This window comes from Arachis ipaensis, chromosome B10, assembly GCF_059453495.1.
Source record: "Arachis ipaensis isolate K30076 ecotype BB chromosome B10, ASM5945349v1, whole genome shotgun sequence".
Lineage (NCBI taxonomy): Eukaryota > Viridiplantae > Streptophyta > Magnoliopsida > Fabales > Fabaceae > Arachis > Arachis ipaensis.
In genome coordinates, this window is record NC_142435.1 from 11,561,151 (window position 1) to 11,579,507 (window position 18,357).

The 18,357-nt window shown below is 32.3% G+C and overlaps 2 protein-coding genes across 3 annotated transcripts; one reads left to right on the top strand and one right to left on the bottom strand.

Annotated features, from left to right (window-relative positions):
• Positions 1–902: 902 nt before the first annotated feature.
• On the bottom strand, positions 903–5,636 carry LOC107622712 (disease resistance protein RPS2). 2 transcript variants are annotated; one of them, XM_088505891.1, is made up of 5 exons: positions 5,413–5,636; positions 1,934–5,220; positions 1,708–1,798; positions 1,354–1,455; positions 903–1,265 (listed from the first exon to the last, which is right to left on the bottom strand). In XM_088505891.1, the coding sequence occupies exons 2-5, from the start codon at positions 5,169–5,171 to the stop codon at positions 1,133–1,135; spliced, it is 3,564 nt and encodes a 1,187-aa protein (XP_088362017.1). In that variant the 5' UTR covers positions 5,172–5,220; positions 5,413–5,636; the 3' UTR covers positions 903–1,132. The 2 variants fall into 2 exon arrangements, with proteins under 2 accessions (XP_088362017.1, XP_016180184.1); XM_016324698.3 differs by having other exon boundaries at positions 1,934–5,214; positions 5,413–5,632.
• Positions 5,637–6,545: 909 nt separating this feature from the next.
• On the top strand, positions 6,546–7,405 carry LOC148579148 (L10-interacting MYB domain-containing protein-like). Its single transcript, XM_088488944.1, has 2 exons — positions 6,546–6,788; positions 6,869–7,405. Exons 1-2 carry the CDS (start codon positions 6,546–6,548, stop codon positions 7,403–7,405), a joined length of 780 nt encoding a protein of 259 aa, XP_088345070.1.
• The last annotated feature ends 10,952 nt before the right edge of the window (positions 7,406–18,357 follow it).

Consider the following 18,357-nt stretch of genomic DNA (forward strand, 5'->3'; position numbering starts at 1 on the left):
ACTTTGAATCCAATTCAGAGGCCCCACAATGAATCGTACCTTAGGTCCGTAACATCTTCCCCAATCCAAAGTTTAGGAACATTATGAAAGATAATTTGATGGGTAAGTTGGTATGCAACGCAATGGTAGTCCTGTCATTGTAAATACAATGTAAAGAGACTGTTATGACTATGGTTTCAAGTTTCAACTTTCAACTATAAGAAAATCCTAAATCAAGGTGGCTTCTACAATGGCATACCATGCTACCTTATAATAATAACTTACTTCAAGGTAGGAGATGATAAGAGTATAAGAAGGCGCCTGCGAAGCAGAAGCTCTTTCTTACGGCTGTGCTGATAGGAGGAGAACCAGATGGGCACCCCCTCTGGAGGGATGGATTAAACTGAATACAGATGGATGAGTTCAGGGAGAGGATAGCAGGGCAGGTTGTGGTTGAATTTTCAGAACCAGCATGGCTAAAATAAGGTGCTGCCAACCACAAGAAGCTGAGCTCCTTGGTGTACTTAATGGGATCCGAATGGCAGCTGATATGGGTATGAGACGTATGATAGTAGAAGTGGATTCAGCAGAGGTGTTTGAGGAACTTAGAAGCATAAAGCCCAATTCAACCTGTCACGACTCCATCGTCAAAGAAATCCAAGCCTTCATCTACAGACCCTGGGAGTTAAGCTTTCAACATTAACAAAGTCTTAACATTAAACTAGGATGCAAATTCATAGATGTTCCACCTTTTGAATTAGTCTCTTTATTTACAGCTGATGTATTCAATGACTCTGTAATCCTTTTTTCTTGAGCCTAGACCCGTTTTCATACCAAAAAAAGAAACCTACTTCAAGGTAGGAAGTTGAAATTTTCCCACATTTTTATGATCATATTTAATGTTAGCAATATAAAACCAAACATGTAACCATAGTCTTTGAAATAAATCCCAAGATCGGAGTTAATAGTATGAATTGACTTATTAACAATCAATAATCATATATCATTCTGAAAATTAAATGCTATCACAATTCCTGACTTCATTGTTTACACCAAGGATAGTGGTTGACACTGGATGTATTTGTACTTCATGTGTGAGATAAGTCGGTAGAAGATCATCTATTCATATTTCATAGACAGAGTTGTATGTTGACTACGGTCTACGGCGGCATGTATGATGCCCAAAGTAAGCTGTTTTATATAAAGGAGGGTCCTCGCCAATCTGTTGAACATGCTTTGTGGCCATGCATCCTTGATCATACTTATGAGTGCATCTGTAATAATTTCTGCATATAGACCATCCATAATGCATGCCATAAGCCCAAGCAAATTAGTGAAAACATTTGGATGCTTAAAGAGTAAATATGGTGTTACCTCGGGTACTTATTGTTGAGCAACGCTTTCTGACCATATTTTCTCCACGTGTGTCCATCATCAGTGAGATAACTTGTCTCTACCTCCCAAGTTTTTGAGATTCTGTTGTGATACAGTAGTCTGGATTAGAAAATGCACTATGACTCTCCTACAGTTAGGATTTCTCGAGGGAAACAATATATAAAGCTTGTGAAAAAGATTCAGAGTAGACATGATAGTTCAAATACTTTGGATGCAATTGGACGGTCTGAGTAATTTCTAATATATTCAACCAAGCATAATGTGAGATATGAAAAATAATATATCATATAGTATCTGATGCATTATGTGCCCAAGTTTAACAGGGTGCATTACCTACGCCTTCTATATTTGCCTCTCCTAGTCGGTGAATTTGATACACAAGTTGCAATCCCTGTAGGCTGTGACGGCTTACCTACTGAGTCACCTGTTTACACACGATTTAACAATGTATACAAGTGAATCAAGCTAATATAGTAAATTAGTAATTTATGATATAGAGAGAATATTATTAAGAAATATGGTCACGGCATGTATTGTGGTAATAATGTAATATAGTTACCTGGACCATTATCAATACCGTCATCGTCACATATACCTAACTGAGTCATCAAGTCAGCCTCTTCATTAATTGGGGAAAAAATCCGATTAAAATTAGGCGTTCGACCTTCTAGTGACTTCCACCAGTTGGTTTCTCCTTTTATTACCGTTAGTTCTTTGCTAACCAATTCCTTCCTTGAAAGACTGTGCAGCTTTGGACAGTCATAAAATGCTATTTCTTTTAAACCAGGCCCAATTTGCAACCCGTTTGAAATGCTGGACAATTCAGGAAGATGGAGAAGCAATAACGTGCTCAATTTAGGGAGGAAAGTATGTGCATTGCGCTTGGATGATTCATGACTTATCAATGTACTTAATTTGGGGCAGTCCTTCACTATAAGTTTCTTCAACAAAGAAAGATTCCCCAGAAAGTCCAAAGAGAAGAGAGTCACCAACTTGGGACAACTTTGCAATGACAAAGACTGTAACATACCAAATGGGGAGTGAGGGGAAGTTGGGCCTTCCCATATGCTTCTCAGGTTCTTCATGTGGAATATACTCAAGAATAGCAAATGCGGAAGCATGTCATCTTCATCTTTTGCTCCACCTCCACATGTCTGCATTTCTTTGCATTCTGCCAATATGCACACCCTTAGTTGCTCTAAATTTTTCATTTCAAATTCAGAAAGACTCTTCAAGGTGAAATGCCTATCCAAGAAAAGAGCCTTGCTGTGTCTAAGAACCGTTTTGATTTCATCTGGGACACCCTCACCTTTTACAAATTTTAAGCTGCAGTCACTTTGTTTAAATTTCACATCAGTGGCAGGTGGTATGCTTGATATAATCCGCTGCATATGACGACCAACAATGAACCTGAAATCAAGCTCAAAAATGTGGGCCGGTATGAGCTTCAAAAGTTCCGGTTGTGGGATATACATACTGAGAGTTTGCAAACACTCTAATCCCAATATTTCTGGTAGAATAACTTGCAGATTCTCATCCCACCGCTCATCATCAGGGTTTACACCAATACACAAATGTTCCAACCTCTTGAGTTTAGATAGCACGCCAGAAGGAATAATTGTTGAGCAAGAATATGGCATGTCCTTCTTGACACGATATTCATAAAAGCAGAGGGTCAAACTTTGCATATTGGTTAACTTCTGGACCTCTTTTGGCAGATGTGTGATCTGAGTCTCATCAAGATCAAGCTTCTCAAGCTTCTCCAAATTTCCAATTTCAGGTGGTAACTTCATGAAGCATTCACAACCTTTCAGATACAGTTCTCTAAGCTGCTCCAGAAAAAACAATGAAGATGGCAGTTCTCTTACACTAGTGTAGGATAAGTTCAGGATGCAAAGCAGTGGCATCTGACCAAAAAATGAAGATGGTATTTTTGTCAAATCAGCATTGCTTTGCAGCATCAAAACTTTGAGTTCCAGACAAGCTGGGGACTTTGGTAACTCAGAGATTTTATTGCCTGCTAATTCAATTCGTAAGGCATTATTCCATTTGTCAGGGTTGGGTGGTTCAGTCAACCCTAGGTTTGATTTCTCTATGAACAATGGGTATGAGCTGTATAGCCGTTCTAACATTTGATAGGTTTCTTCTGGTAACCAAGTATACCTGCCTCCAACACCATCAAATTGAAGAAAGACAGAATTTTCTACAAGTTGTCTTAGGTTCTTTTCTGTTTCTCCAGAATCCACAAAGAGAGAAGACATCCAGTGATTCATCAATTCATGATCAACCATGCCATCTCTAATTTTAGGGATGACTATACAGCTCAGTAGGCAATTCTGTTGTGTCTTATTCATGCCATCCCATATTAAGTTTAGGAATGTGTTAACCATGATCTCGTTTAAACCATGAAAATTGTGGATATCTTGTGAAGGATTAGCAGATTGCAATTTGAGGAGAGCAAGTTCCCACTTTCTGACATCTTGATGATTCTTCAACCACTTTGCCACAAGGAGAATTGCGTGAAGGTGGCTTCGACACTCCTCAACTATGCGCACTGCAGTTGTCAGGATGGCACTTGATGAATATACAAAATCCTTCCCCACATTGTGACAGAAGACCACCCATGGCAGCAAATGTTCTTTAGTCCGAATTTCCAAGTCCACTATCGCTTCCATCAATCCTTCTTCTTTAGCATGTTGAGGTGCTGGTGAATCAGTGGTAATGAGTACCAAAACTCCTGACAGTAGACTCTTACAAAATCCCACTCTTTGTAGATCGACAATTTCCTCACCATCCCTGTCTGCAAGAATTACTAGGTACCTGCTGCTTGACATCTCTTCCTCAATGTGTCTGGTGCACAAAACTTCGTCTTCAATCATTGAAAGCTGAAGTAGCTGACAAACATGTTTTCGAAGTTCCTTCTCTCCTCCTGTAGTTGGATAACTTGAGGCTTCAATACTAAGAGTTCCACGAAATGAACTCAGAATGTCAAGCACATTATGCTTGTCATTCAAGGCTGCTGCTACTTTTGCCATGACTGCTCTTTTTTCAACATCGCTTCTGGTTGACAATCTGATGTATTTTATATAGTTTAGATTTTGATTTTTAGAAAAGGAAATCAACGTTTGGATGAGTTGGTGGACAGCAAGATCAGGAGCCAAATTGAGAATAGCTTCTGGAATGAAGTCCAAGTCGGCCTCACCGAAGCCGGAGCTGGACCGGGACCAGGACCTATCACCATTTTCAGCATCCCTTATTATCTCCTTTGGAAGAAGTCCTCGTAGATTAAGCGGCAGCTGCCTCTCATCATATGACTTTGATGTGAAATCTTGAAATATCATTCTCGCATTCACAGAGTAACTAGACAAGAGGCTCAGCAAATCCCTCTTCCTCCTCAAACTATTTTCTGATTCAGGTGAGAAAATTGATGATTTCAAGCTTGTCAAAGTACTAGTCTGAGAAGCCGAGGCCCCTTCAGATTCTGCTTCGTCAGAAAAAAAATTCTCCACTAAGGACCCTTCAGATTCTGTTTCGTCAGAAAAAAATTTCTCCACTAAGGAGAAATCTAACAGCTCCTTTCTAGGAAACTCTCCTGGCTCTGTTTTAAGGATACTGAATGGCTTCACCTCTGTTTTGGAAAAATCACCTGCTTCCAACTCCATTTTGGGAAATCCAGATGGCTCTTTTTTCGAAAATTCATTCATCTCCGTTTTAACGATATTAAATGGCTTCACTTCCATTTTGGGAAACTCACCAGCCTCTAACTTCATTTTGGGTAAATCACCTGCTTTGCTCATGTTGGAACTTAATATCTGCTAATGCCCTATGAGGAGTGCCAAACTGCAACTTCAAAAGTCGCAAGCAACAAGAAATTTTACCATCAAGACCCTTCTCGTTACTATATAGTAGAAATTATTGTGAATAGATCAATACTATCCAAATATTATAAACAGAACAGATATTGTAAAATATTGAAGAATGCAAATGTGATAGAATATTATGAAAGAGTATAACTCGGATGTAAACTAGCAATGATACCTAATAGAATTGAAGCGATGTTCTTCTGATCCGAGCTAAGCCGTTGAAGATATGTGTGGGCTTAAGAATTAGGATTACGATCTCCCTCCAGAGACTCACCAAGTGCCAAGAAAAAGACTTGTTAGGGATTTTTTTAGAATCCTCGCATCAGTCAACGATAAGAAATGCGAAACAGTGGAGAAAGAAACGTCCACATTTCTGATTCAACAGTCAACAAACCGACTGAGAAGTGAGAACGACTAAAATATATAATAACTAGATTTATGTTGTGATAACTGATAAGGTTAAATTGAATGTCCATTAATGTGGGTGGTTGGTTTTTATTTTCAATGCTGAACGAAAAACTTCATATGCCTATACATAGAGAAGTAATTCTATGAATGTTACGTACAATAATAATAAAAACTAAAATATTTTCTCTCTCTCTTAGAGTCCGTTTGGGAAGTGACAAAAGTTATTTTTTTGACTTTTGAATTATGAAAAGTTACGATAAGCGTATTTGGCATAATTTTAAAGAAGAGCTTTTAACTTCTTGAAAAGTTAATTTGCAGCTTTTGGAAGGAGTAGAAATAGATGACTTATCTCCTTTTCAATATGTCATTTTTATCTACTTCCGTAAAAAAATATTTCTTGTTTCTGTTGGAAATACTGGCCCTCCACCACCATTTCCACGCAAGGTTCCATCTTCTAGAAGCACTGGCTTTCCATCATCATCTTCACGCAATGTTCCATCTACTGGAAGTGTTGGCCCTCTACCACCAGGTAATGATTCATCTAATATTGACCTTTCACCACCATCTTCTGTTCCATCTGAACCAGCATATATTCCTTTCAGGTATTTTTTTTTTATCATTTTATCATTATATTTTTATTATTAAATTTGTATTGAACATTGTGTATGCTATGAGATCTCAGTTTTAATTTTTTTTATATGTGATTTTAATTTTATTTTTTTATATGTGATTTTATTTTTATACAACTTGCTATTATTTTTATAATTAGTTTTATAATTTTCTTTTTTTTTTAATGTTCTTTCCCAACAAATTCATGAAAGTGGCAAGTCCGGAAAAAAATTTAAAGCTGATTGGAATGAACGAAATACTGTTATATTCATGAAAATATGTAAAGAAGAGATGGTGGCTGGAAATAGACCTGGAACACATTTTAACAAAGTTGATTGGGCAAATTTAAAAACAAAATTCTTGAAAGAGACTGGTTTAAATTATGAGTCTAAACAGTTTAAAAACAAGTGGGAGGCTATGAAAAGAGAATGGGGACTATGGGCTAAACTAAAAGGAAAAGAGACCGGTCTTGGTTGGGATCCTATTAAGAAGACCATACAAACAAGTGATGATTGGTGGGATGCTAAGATTCAGGTATGTTACATTTTTTAAAACTATTTCAGAAATATCAATTTTATCGAGAGATTTTTAATTGTCATTTTATCGTTTCATAGGAAAATCCTGATGTGGCAAAATTTAGAGAGGAAGGTCCAAAACATCTTGATGAAATGGAGTTTCTTTTTGAAGATGTTGTAGCTACTGATGTAGGTGCATGGGCACCTTCTGAAGATATAAATGATAGTTATAACGATAGATATAATGACGAAGATAATGGTAATGAAGAAGAAGGTTTAGAAGATGAGTTAAATGATGAATCAACGCCTCCTAATGCAATGAGACAAAAGAGAAGAAAGGTTGAAAAAGGGTCTGGAGCCTCTCAACTTTCAACTCAACTAGAACGTATAATTAATGTGTTTGAAGGAGAAAAGGCCAACGAAATAGCTCATAAAAATAACGTACCAAGTATATCTATTTGTTTAGCTGTTCTCAAACAATTACCTGGGCTAGAAGTGGGGAGTGATATATTCTTTATAGCTACAAGACTAATGGCAAAAAGATCGAATAGAGAGATTTTTATGGGGCTAGAAGATTCTGCCTTACAACTTGGTTGGTTGAAGACTCATAGTTTAGCAGATGTGTCTGGTTCTTAAAGTTTTTTTGCTAGAATGTCTCTTTTTAATATATTTATGTGTTGGTCAAAAAATATTTTCTATGATTATATTTTTTTATTATTTTCTATAGTTGTTTGCTATTTTATATCTAATATGTGAACTAGTATTTATTTGATATTAGTTTAAAATATTTGTATAACAGGATATCTAAAAGCTCAGCTGAAAGTTTGTCAACTGAAAGTTTGATGTCAGATACAAATGTGTCAGACGAAGAATTTGAAAACAAACAAAAGGTTGCAGCCAAACGTAAGAAGAAGACAATGACTTTAATAACAATTGCAACTTGTGTTGATTATTTTCTAAAGTACGTTGTGAAAAATCCACGAAGAACTTCAAGATTGACAGGAAGTGGTTGGGTAAATGAACTTTTAAATGGGCATCCTATTCGTTGCTACCAGCAATTTAGGATGAAAAAGCTTGTGTTCCTTCATCTCTGTGATGTTTTATAAAGTACTTACAATCTGAAGACAACAAAAGAGATTGGAATTCATGAACAAGTAGGTATATTTTTATATATCATTGGACAACCAGGTTCAATACGTAATGCAAAAGAGAGATTCTAACATTCAGGAAAAACTATTTCTAGACAATTTCATTGTGTATTGGATGCTATTTGCAAGCTTGCTCAACATATTATTCAACCAACTGATCCACAATTCATAGATACTCCAGTGGAAATTAAAAATGATGAAAGATATTATCCATATTTTAAAAATTGCATTGGTGCAATAGATGGAACTCATATACCTGTTGTTGTTCCTGCCGACAAGAAAATTCCATACATTGGTAGAAAGGGGATTACAACTACAAATGTGATGGCAGTATGTGATTTTAACATGTGTTTCACATTTGTATGGACAGGTTGGGAGGGATCTGCACACGATACTAAAATTTTCAATCAAGCTGTGCGTAGACAAAGTCTTCATTTCCCTCTTCCTCCTAAAAGTTAGCATATGAGACTGATATTATTTATATAAGATTAAACTCTTTATTTTTATTAACTGATTTTATGGTGCACTAAATTTTTACTAGATAAGTACTACTTGGTAGATTCTGGCTATCCGTGTTTTATGGGGTTCTTAGGTCCTTATAAAGGTCACATATACCATCTTCCGCATTTTAGATTGGGTCCTAGAGCAAGAGGAAGAAATGAAGTATTCAACTATTATCATTCTAGCCTTAGATGTACCATTGAACGCTCATTTGGATGTTGTAAAGCAAGATGAAAAATCTTAGGTGCCATGCCATCGTTTTCCTTAGACACACAAGTTAGAATTATTGGTGCTTGTATGGCTTTACACAATTTTATTCGACGGAATGACACAACCGATGAACAATTTGAAGAATTCTATGAAAATTTTGATCCTATGGGTGAAGGTGAAGGTGAAGTAGAAGAACCAGTTTCTAATGATATTACGTGGGAAGAACCGAATGCTGAAAGTGTTAGAAAAATGGAACTAATTAGAGAACAAATAAAGAATCAATTGCCTGATCGATTGTAATCTTAGTGGTTTGGTTATGTAAAATCAACCTTCAATAATAAAAAGTATTTGTTATCATCGTTATTTTAATATTCATTCTCTTATGTTAAAAAAATTGTATTTTTTGAGTTATTTATCCAAACACTACAACTTTAAAATAAGTACTTCTATAGTTAAAAATTCAAACACAAAATAACTTATTTATAAGCTACTATTAATAAAAATCCTTATACTTTAATCTCTTTTTCCAAAAGAACTTATTTAAGTTATTTAGCTAAACTGGGCCTTACTATAAAACACTTATTTACTTTTCTCTTACTACTAATATAATATTAATATATTATCTTTATAGTAGTATAATAGTATTGGTAAATACTGATAATAGTATTTTTTTATTTATACTTTATTTTATTACCTCTTTCTTATTTATCTTATTTATTTATTTATTTCACAACACGTTATCAGTACGAGACTCTGATCAAATTTTTAGGAAGACTCAGGTAACAAATTTTCATTATGTCGAAACTCTCTCATCTTGAATTCAATGCTCTTGATATATCTGGAAACAATTATTTATTATGAATATTAGATGCTGAAATCCATCTTGATTCAATGGATCTTGGAGATACCATTAAGGTTGAAAATAATGCATCCCAGAAGGATAAAGCCAAAGCCATCATTTTTCTTCGTCGTCATCTTTATGAAGGATTGAAAAATAAATATCTCACATTAAAAGATCCTGCAGATCTTTGGAAAGACCTTGAAGAAAGGTACAATCATAAAAAAACGGTGATACTTCCTCAAGCTCGATATGAATGGACGCACTTGCGTCTACAAAATTTTAAATCTATAAATGAATATAATTCTGCAATGTTTCGAATCACCTCACGGATGAAATTATGTGGGGAAAAGATAACTGACTATGATATGTTGGAGAAAACTTTCTCAACCTTCCATGCCTCGAATGTGTTCCTGCAGCAGCAGTATCGAGAGAAAGGGTTTAAAAAATATTCTGAGTTAATTTCTTGCCTTCTTGTTGCTGAACGCAACAATGAGTTGCTTTTAAAAAATCATGAAGCGCGCCCAGCTGGCGCCGCCCCATTTCCTGAAGTAAATGCAGCAAATTACCCCAGAAGAGGTAAATGGCAAGCTTTTAATAACAAGAAAAATTATGGAAAGAAAAGGAATTATATTCAAAAGAGAGGATCTCACCAGAAGTGGGATAAAGAAAGAAATATCGGGCAGAATAACTCAACAGAGGATAAGTGTTTCTGTTGTGGTGGAAAGGGCCATTGGTCACGTACCTGCCGTACCCCAAGGCACCTAGTTAATCTTTACTAGGCATCTTTGAAAAAGGACGACAAGGGAAAAGAATCGAATTTCGTTTCAAATGATGCTGAAAATTCCACCACTCATTATGATGTATCTGATTTCTTTGAGGATCCTGAAGGAAATATTGGTCATTTGATCAATGATGGAATAGTTTAATGTGTGAGATTGTTAAGCATTCATGTAAATAAATAATGTAAAGAACTTATTGTTAAGTTTTAGTTTCTATGTATTTAAGTTTTAAATATGATGTATATAAATAATGAAATATTAATGTTTATGAATTTTGAAATCATTAAATGTGTCAAGTTTTAAAATAAAATTTTAGTATATGACATTATTTTTATGTGCAGTATTTCTTAGAAAAATAATTCCGATCAAGTATTCAATTTAACTGTGCATACTACTCATTTTATTATTATTTGTCTTTGAATAGAATGGCAAGGATATGTAATGAAGATGTATGCCTTGCGGATAGAGCGAGTTTGCACAATATTCTCAAAAGTGATATATATTTTACCCATCTTGTGCCAAAAGAAGAATGTGTTAATACTATAATTGGCTCAGACAATGTGATTGAAGGTTCCGGAAGAGCTATAATTTTGTTTCCCGGAGGAACAAAATTCATAATAAATAATGCACTGTTGTCAACCAAGTCTCGAAGAAACTTGTTGAGCTTTAAAGATATTCGCCGAAATGGATATCATATTGAGAGTATGAATGAGGGAAATCATGAGTACTCATGTATCACAACTCATGATTCAAATAAAAAGGTTATATTAGAAAAGTTGCCCTCACTTTCATCTGGGTTGTATTATACCAAGATTAGTGCAATTGAATCACATGCCATTGTAAACCAGAAGTTTACTATCCCAAATGAATTCATAATTTGGCACGACCGATTGGGTCATCCGGGAACAACCATGATGAGGAGAATTATTGAAAACTCCCATGGACATTCACTAAAGAACCAGAAGATTCTTAAAACTAGTGAATTTTGTTGTGCTGTATGTTCTCAAGAAAAGTTTATTTTAAGGCCATCACCAGTAAAGATTGGATTCGAGTCCCCTGAATTCCTTGGAAAGGATTCAAGGTGATATATGTGGACCTATTCATCCACCATGTGGATCTTTTAGATATTTTATGGTCTTAATAGACGCATCTTCGATATGGTCACATGTGTGCTTATTATCTTCTCACAACCTGGCGTTTGTGAGATTACTGGCTCAAATTATTCGATTAAAATCACAATTTCCAGAAAATCCAATTAAAGCAATTCGTCTTGATAATGCTGGTGAATTTACTTCCCAAGCTTTTGTTGCTTATTGTATGGCTAATGGAATAAGTGTTGAATATCCAGTAGCTTATGTTCACACACAAAATGGGTTAGCAGAATCACTTATTAAACGCCTCCAATTAATTTCTAGACCCTTGCTTATGAGAACAAATCTCTCAACCTCGGTTTGGGGGCATGCTATTTTACATGCCGCAGCACTTATTTGTTTGAGGCCAACGAGTTACCATCAGTTCTCTCCTATGCAACTAGCTTTTGGCCAGCAGCCAAATGTTTCTCATTTAAGAATATTTGGGTGTGCGATATATGTTCCCATTGCACCACCTAATCGTACCAAAATGGGACCCCAAAGAAAATTGGGGATATATGTTGGATATGATTCTCCCTCTATAGTAAGGTATCTTGAGATACAAACGAGAGTTGTATTTAAAGCCCGATTTGCGGATTGTCATTTTGATGAATCAAAATTTCCAACATTAGGGGGAGAGAATAAGCTTCCTGAAAAGGAACTTAACGGAATGCATCATCGTTGATGCATTTAGATCCTCGATCAGGGCAATGTGAACTAGAAGTTCAAAAGATTATACATTTGCAAAGAATAGCAAATGAATTGCCTGATGCATTTTCCGATACAAAGAGGATAACCAAGTCATATATACCGGCGGAAAATGCCCCAATTCGGATTGATGTCCTAGTTGGACAAATTGCCACCGAAGCAAATTCACGCCAAAAGCGTGGCAGGCCTGTCGGTTCCAAAGACAAAAATCCTCGAAAGAGAAAAGAGGTAAATATTATTCATGTTGAAAAAGACATAGTAGAGACACCTGCAGTTGTCCAAAATTCTGATATAGTTTTAACGCCAGAAGACGTTCAGGTACCTGAAAATTGTGAAAATGACGAGATCTCGATAAATTATGTCTTTACAGAAAAGAAATGGGACCGAAATAAGACAATTGTCAATGAAATATTTGCATATAACGTGGCATTAAATATCATGCATAAAAGTAAGGATCTTGAGCCAAGATCAGTCGAAGAATGTCGACAAAGGAATGATTGGCCAAAATGGAAAGAAGCCATGAAGGCTGAATTAGACTCACTTGTAAAACGTGAAGTCTTTGAACCTGTAGTCCTTACACCAGAAGATGTAAAACCTGTTAGATACCGATGGGTATTTGTGAGAAAACGAAATGAGAAAAATGAAGTTGTACGCTACAAAGCTCGACTTGTAGCACAAGGTTTTTCTCAGAGGCCAAGTATAGATTATGAAGAAACGTATTCCCCTGTAGTGGATGCGATAACATTGCATTATTTGGTCAGTTTATTTGCATCTCATAAACTGCATATGCATTTAATGGATGCGGTAACAACCTATTTATACAGCTCATTAGATTGGGATATCTATATGAAAGTCCCTGAAGGACTAAAGATATCTAAACCATCCAATAAATATTCACAAGGGTTATACTCAGTCAAATTGCAAAGATCTTTATATGGTCTAAAGCAATCTGGACGAATGTGGTACAATCGTCTTACTGAGTATCTGGCCAAAAACGGATTTAAGAATGATGATATTTGCCCATGTGTTTTCATAAAGAAAACTGCATCTGGATTCATTATAATTGCTGTGTACATTGATGATTTAAATATCATTGGAACTCCTGAAGAGATTCCAACAATTATAAAAACTCTAAAAGAAGAGTTTGAGATGAAAGATCTTGGAAGGACTAAATTTTATCTCGACCTGCAGATCGAGCATATACAAAATGGGATCTTTATTCATCAAACAACATACACAGAGAAGATCTTGAAAAGATTTTATATGGATAAGTCACATCCATTAAGTACTCCAATGATCGTAAGATCTTTGGATGTGAAAAAGGATCAATTTCGTCCTAAAGAAGAGAATGAAGATATTCTTGGTCCTGAAGTACCATATCTTAGTGCAATTGGAGCGCTAATGTATCTTGCTAATAATACGCGACCTGACATATCATTCGCGGTGAATTTACTAGCAAGATATAGTTCCTCTCCAACCAGAAGACATTGGAGTGGAGTCAAACAAATCTTTCGATATCTTCATGGAATGGTTGATATGTGATTGTTTTATCCCTATGGATCCAAGTCAAACCTAGTTAGCTATGCAGATGCCGGATACTTGTCTGATCTACATAAAGGGAGATCTCAAATAGGATGGTGTTCACATATGGTGGTACAGCTATATCATGGAGGTCCACGGAACAGATGATAGCAGCAACCTCCTCTAATCATGCTGAAATACTGGCGATTCATGAAGCTAGTCGCGAGTGTTTTTGGCTGAGGAGTCTGATTCAATATATCCTGTCATCATGTGGACTGATTGATCATAAGATAGCTCCAACTGTCCTGTTTGAAGATAATACACCATGCATTGCTCAATTTAAAGGCGGATACATCAAAGGTGATAGAACAAAGCATATTTCTCCCAAATTCTTCTTCACTCATGATCTTCAAAATCAAGGGACAATTGATGTCCAACAAATTCGTTCAAGTGACAATCTGGCAGATTTATTCACAAAGTCACTTCCAAAATCCTCCTTTGAAAGATTGGTACATGAGATTGGGATGCACCGATTTCGAGACATTAAATGATGTTGACAAGAGGGGGAGACTGTACTCTTTTTTCCTTGGTCAGTTTTTTTTCATTAGATTTTTCTTGACAAGGTTTTTAATGAGGCAGTCCCCGTCACAAAGGATATTGTACTCTTTTTCCTTCACTAAGGTTTTTTCCCACTGAATTTTTCTTTAGTAAGGTTTTAATGAGGTATATTCCTAAATGGGCATTCAAGGGGGAGTGTTGTGATAAGGTTAAATTGAATGCCCATTAATGTGGGCAGTTAGTTTTCATTTTCAATGCTGAATGAAGAACTTCATATGCCTATATATAGAGAAATAATCCTATGAATATTACGTACAGCAATAATAAAAACTAAAATATTCCCTCTCTCTCTTTCTTACTATAAAGCACTTATTTACTTTTCTCTTACTACTAATATAATATTAATATATTATCTTTATAGTAGTATAATAGTATTGGTAAATACTGTAATAGTATTTTTCTATTTATACTTTATTTTATTACCTCTTCCTTATTTATCTTATTTATTTATTTATTTCACAACAATTTAGACCAAGTTGATTTGGTCGACTTATCAATTAATTCGTCCGCTTGAACAACGGTCAGGAATTTGAATCATATTTTGTGTATCATTTAATCAGCAATAAATTTTTTACATAACATTTGGATCTATGACAAATTAATTTTTAATTTATCGGACTATAGAATATTTGTTAAATTTTTTTTTGACCTGCCTCTTGTCTGAAAATAAAATGTATATATACATTATAGATTATAGAATGTATAAATTAATTTAAAATTTAATATTATATAATTAACAATTTATATATAAGTTTAATTTTAAGTAAAATTATAAAAATTTTAATTTTAATTTATTTGTTTAATTTTATATTATTATCTTTATTTTTATTCTTTTAAGTAGCCATTTTATTTATTCATTTTTCTATATTATATTTAAGTACTATAGTATAAATATAAAATTATTAGATAAAATATAATTTTAAATATAATATAGTCAAAATTAATATTTAATTTTTTAATTTTATTTTTCATGATTCACAATAATACTATGTATTTTTAATAATATTATAACAAAATAATATTAAAAAATATAAATAGTTAAAAAAAAGAGAGGATATATGAATGATAATTAATGAATATAATTAGACTAAAAATAAAAAAATTAAAAAATATATAAAGAGTATGATATATAATTGATTTAATTTTTTAATTTTATTTTTATGACTCACCGTAGTACTATATATTTTTAATATATTATACTTAAATAATATTAAAAAATATAAATTGTTGAAAGAAAAACAAATGATATATGATATAACTAATGAATTTAATTAGACAAAAAATTAAAAAAAACCTAAAAAATTGTACAGATATAATGTTTTTGGAAATTTATTATCTAATATATATGTTTAGCAAACTTAAAAAAAAAGAGTTGTGATTATCAACCGAATTCTTCAAATACTTATGTCAAATATTAGTAAGAATCAAGGAAAAAGAATAAGTGACATAAAAATTAGTAAGTATAAAAAAAGAGGATGAATTATATTTTATTACTTAATTTATACATATTAAAGAGAAATAATATTAATATTAAAATCATCTAGTATCTTATATAAAAGTAAAGAGTAAGAGAATATAAAAAAATAGAGTAACCTAAAGAAAAATAAATGACATAAAAGTGAAAAGAAAAAGAAAAATGAAGAATTCTAAGATATAATTCTATATAATAATCATAAGAAAGAGTGAATATAAAATATGATGAATTATGTTTATACCTAATAAAGAAAAATAATATTAATATTGAAGGCATATATTATCTCATATAAAAGTAAAAAGTTAGAGAATATAAAAATTATAGGATAACCTAAAGAAAAATAAATGTCATGAGAGTGAAAAAAAATAAAAAAGATTCTTAAATTATAATAATGAGACACATGAGAAGTAAAAATAAAAGATTTAAAAGTAATTCCGTTAGAAATAAAAGGATTAAAAAGTAATTCAATTAGATAAGTAGTAAACAAAATTTTTAATTTATCTTTTATAATACTATGTATTTTTAATAATATTACAACTAAATGATATTAAAAAATATAAATAGTTAAAAGAAAAGAAAGTGATATATAAATGATATAACTAATGAATATAATTAGACTAAAATTAAAAAATAAAAAAATGTAAAGGACATGATATATAATTAAAATTAATATTCAATTTTCTAATTTTATTTTTCATGACTCACGATAGTACTATATATTTTTAACATATTACAACTAAATGATATTAAAAACTATAAATTGTTGAAAGAAAAAAAATGATACATAAATGAGAATTTATTAACATAAATGATACATATATATAGGTCTAGTATTTTAGGAATTTATTACCTAATACATATGTTTAGCAAACTAAAAAAAATTGTGATCACCAACAGAATTCTTTAAATACTTGTACAAAATATTAGTAAGAATAGAGAAAAAAGAATAAATGGTGGCATAATATTATGTGAAAAGAGAAGATAAAGATGTGTGAAGTAAATATTGATTTATATAGAAAATATAAAAAGAGTAAGTATGAAAGAAGAAAATGAATTATGATATATTATTCAATTTATAGTTATTAAAGAAAAATAATATTAACATTGAAACTATACAGTATCTTATATAAAAGTAAAGAGTAAGAGAATATAAAAAGTATTAAGTAATTTAAAGAAAAATAAATGACATAAGAGTGAGCAGTGGCGGAACTTGAAACAAAATTTTGGGGGCACATAGAAGATAATTGTCAAAATACTTTTGATATAGACCCCATTTAAGATAAGCTCGTCTAATCTCATCTCTCTGGTTTGGGTGATATTGCCAAATTTAAAGCCGTTTTTCAGAGTCTCGTTCCAAAAAATTAAGGTCAAACTCATCAGATGTAACTTTTTGAACTTTTAAAGGTTGTATCTCACTTTTTTCGTGATTCATTAAAGTAGAAGAACTATCTACAGGTGTTGATATTGTAAAAGTTATATGTTCTCCTTCTTAAATATTAGCCTTCCTCTTAAAAAATGCATCAATTCTTTGATTTTTTATTATTATTTTATATAAAAATTTGAATATATATCCTGTAGAATTGTAAAGAAGAAGTTAGAAGGACAAATATTGAAATTTATTATATTTATTGAATTTTTTTTTATCAATTTATACAATACAATAATATTAATACTTATTGAATATTCTATTATTTTTTATCATATAAAAAATTAAATTAAATAAATAGTAAAATATAAAATAATATTAAATTAAATAAATAAAAAATATCTAATTTTTTATATTTGAACTTAAAGGTGGAGAGAAGTGTTGCTTATTGAACTTATTGGGTACTTTAAGTCATAGTAAAATATTTAAACCAATTGAATTATTTTTTATTTTTCGAAAAAGTACTACTAATTTTTTTATAAAAAGTTTGGGGGGCCATGGCCCCCTGTTGCCTGAACTAAGCTCCGCCACTGAGAGTGAGAAGGAAATGAGGAAGAATCTTAAGTTGTAATGCTATATAATAATTATAAGAAAGAGTGAATATAAAAAAATATGAATTATATTTATACCTAATAAAAAATAATATTAACATTAAAGACATATAGTATTCTATATAAAAATCTTTAAAAAAAAATAAATGTCATGAAATGAGAATGAGAAAAAAAAATCTAAACTATAATAGTAAGCAAGCATATAAAGAGTAGAAATAAAATAATTTAAAAGTAATTTAATTAAAAATAAAAAATATAAAAAATAATAACATTAAATAAGTAATAAGTAAATTATATCAATTAATTACTTATGTTAACATGGCATAATATTAAAAAGTTGAATGAACTACTAACTCGGTCCTTGTCTATTTTTCAGTTCATGTCCTCTACTTCCGTAATACAACGTAGTTTCTGTGGGTGTTTCTTCGTCAACTCTAAACGAAAAACGCTCACTTATCAGGTTCAAAAATGGACATGAACTTAATTGTCTCTAAATTCAAATTAGTTAGGGGTTTATTTGTCCTTATTTTTTAAACAATATTTTTTTAATTATTTTTTTATTCATTATATTAATATTATTTTTTAAATAAATTATTGAATATATGGTATAATAAATACAAACTAATTAATAAATTATTCAAATTTAAAAATATCATTTATTATGAAATTAAATAAATAATT

Coding starts and splice junctions, on each gene's coding strand:
- LOC107622712 (XM_088505891.1), bottom strand. CDS start 5,171: ATGAGCAAAGCAGGTGATTTACCCAAAATGAAGTTAGAGGCTGGTGAG. Junction 1,799..1,933: donor CGGTATTGATAATGGTCCAG/GTAACTATATTA, acceptor GTGTGTAAACAG/GTGACTCAGTAGGTAAGCCG. Junction 1,266..1,353: donor CTCAACAATAAGTACCCGAG/GTAACACCATAT, acceptor GTCTATATGCAG/AAATTATTACAGATGCACTC.
- LOC148579148 (XM_088488944.1), top strand. CDS start 6,546: ATGGTGGCTGGAAATAGACCTGGAACACATTTTAACAAAGTTGATTGG. Junction 6,789..6,868: donor GGTGGGATGCTAAGATTCAG/GTATGTTACATT, acceptor ATCGTTTCATAG/GAAAATCCTGATGTGGCAAA.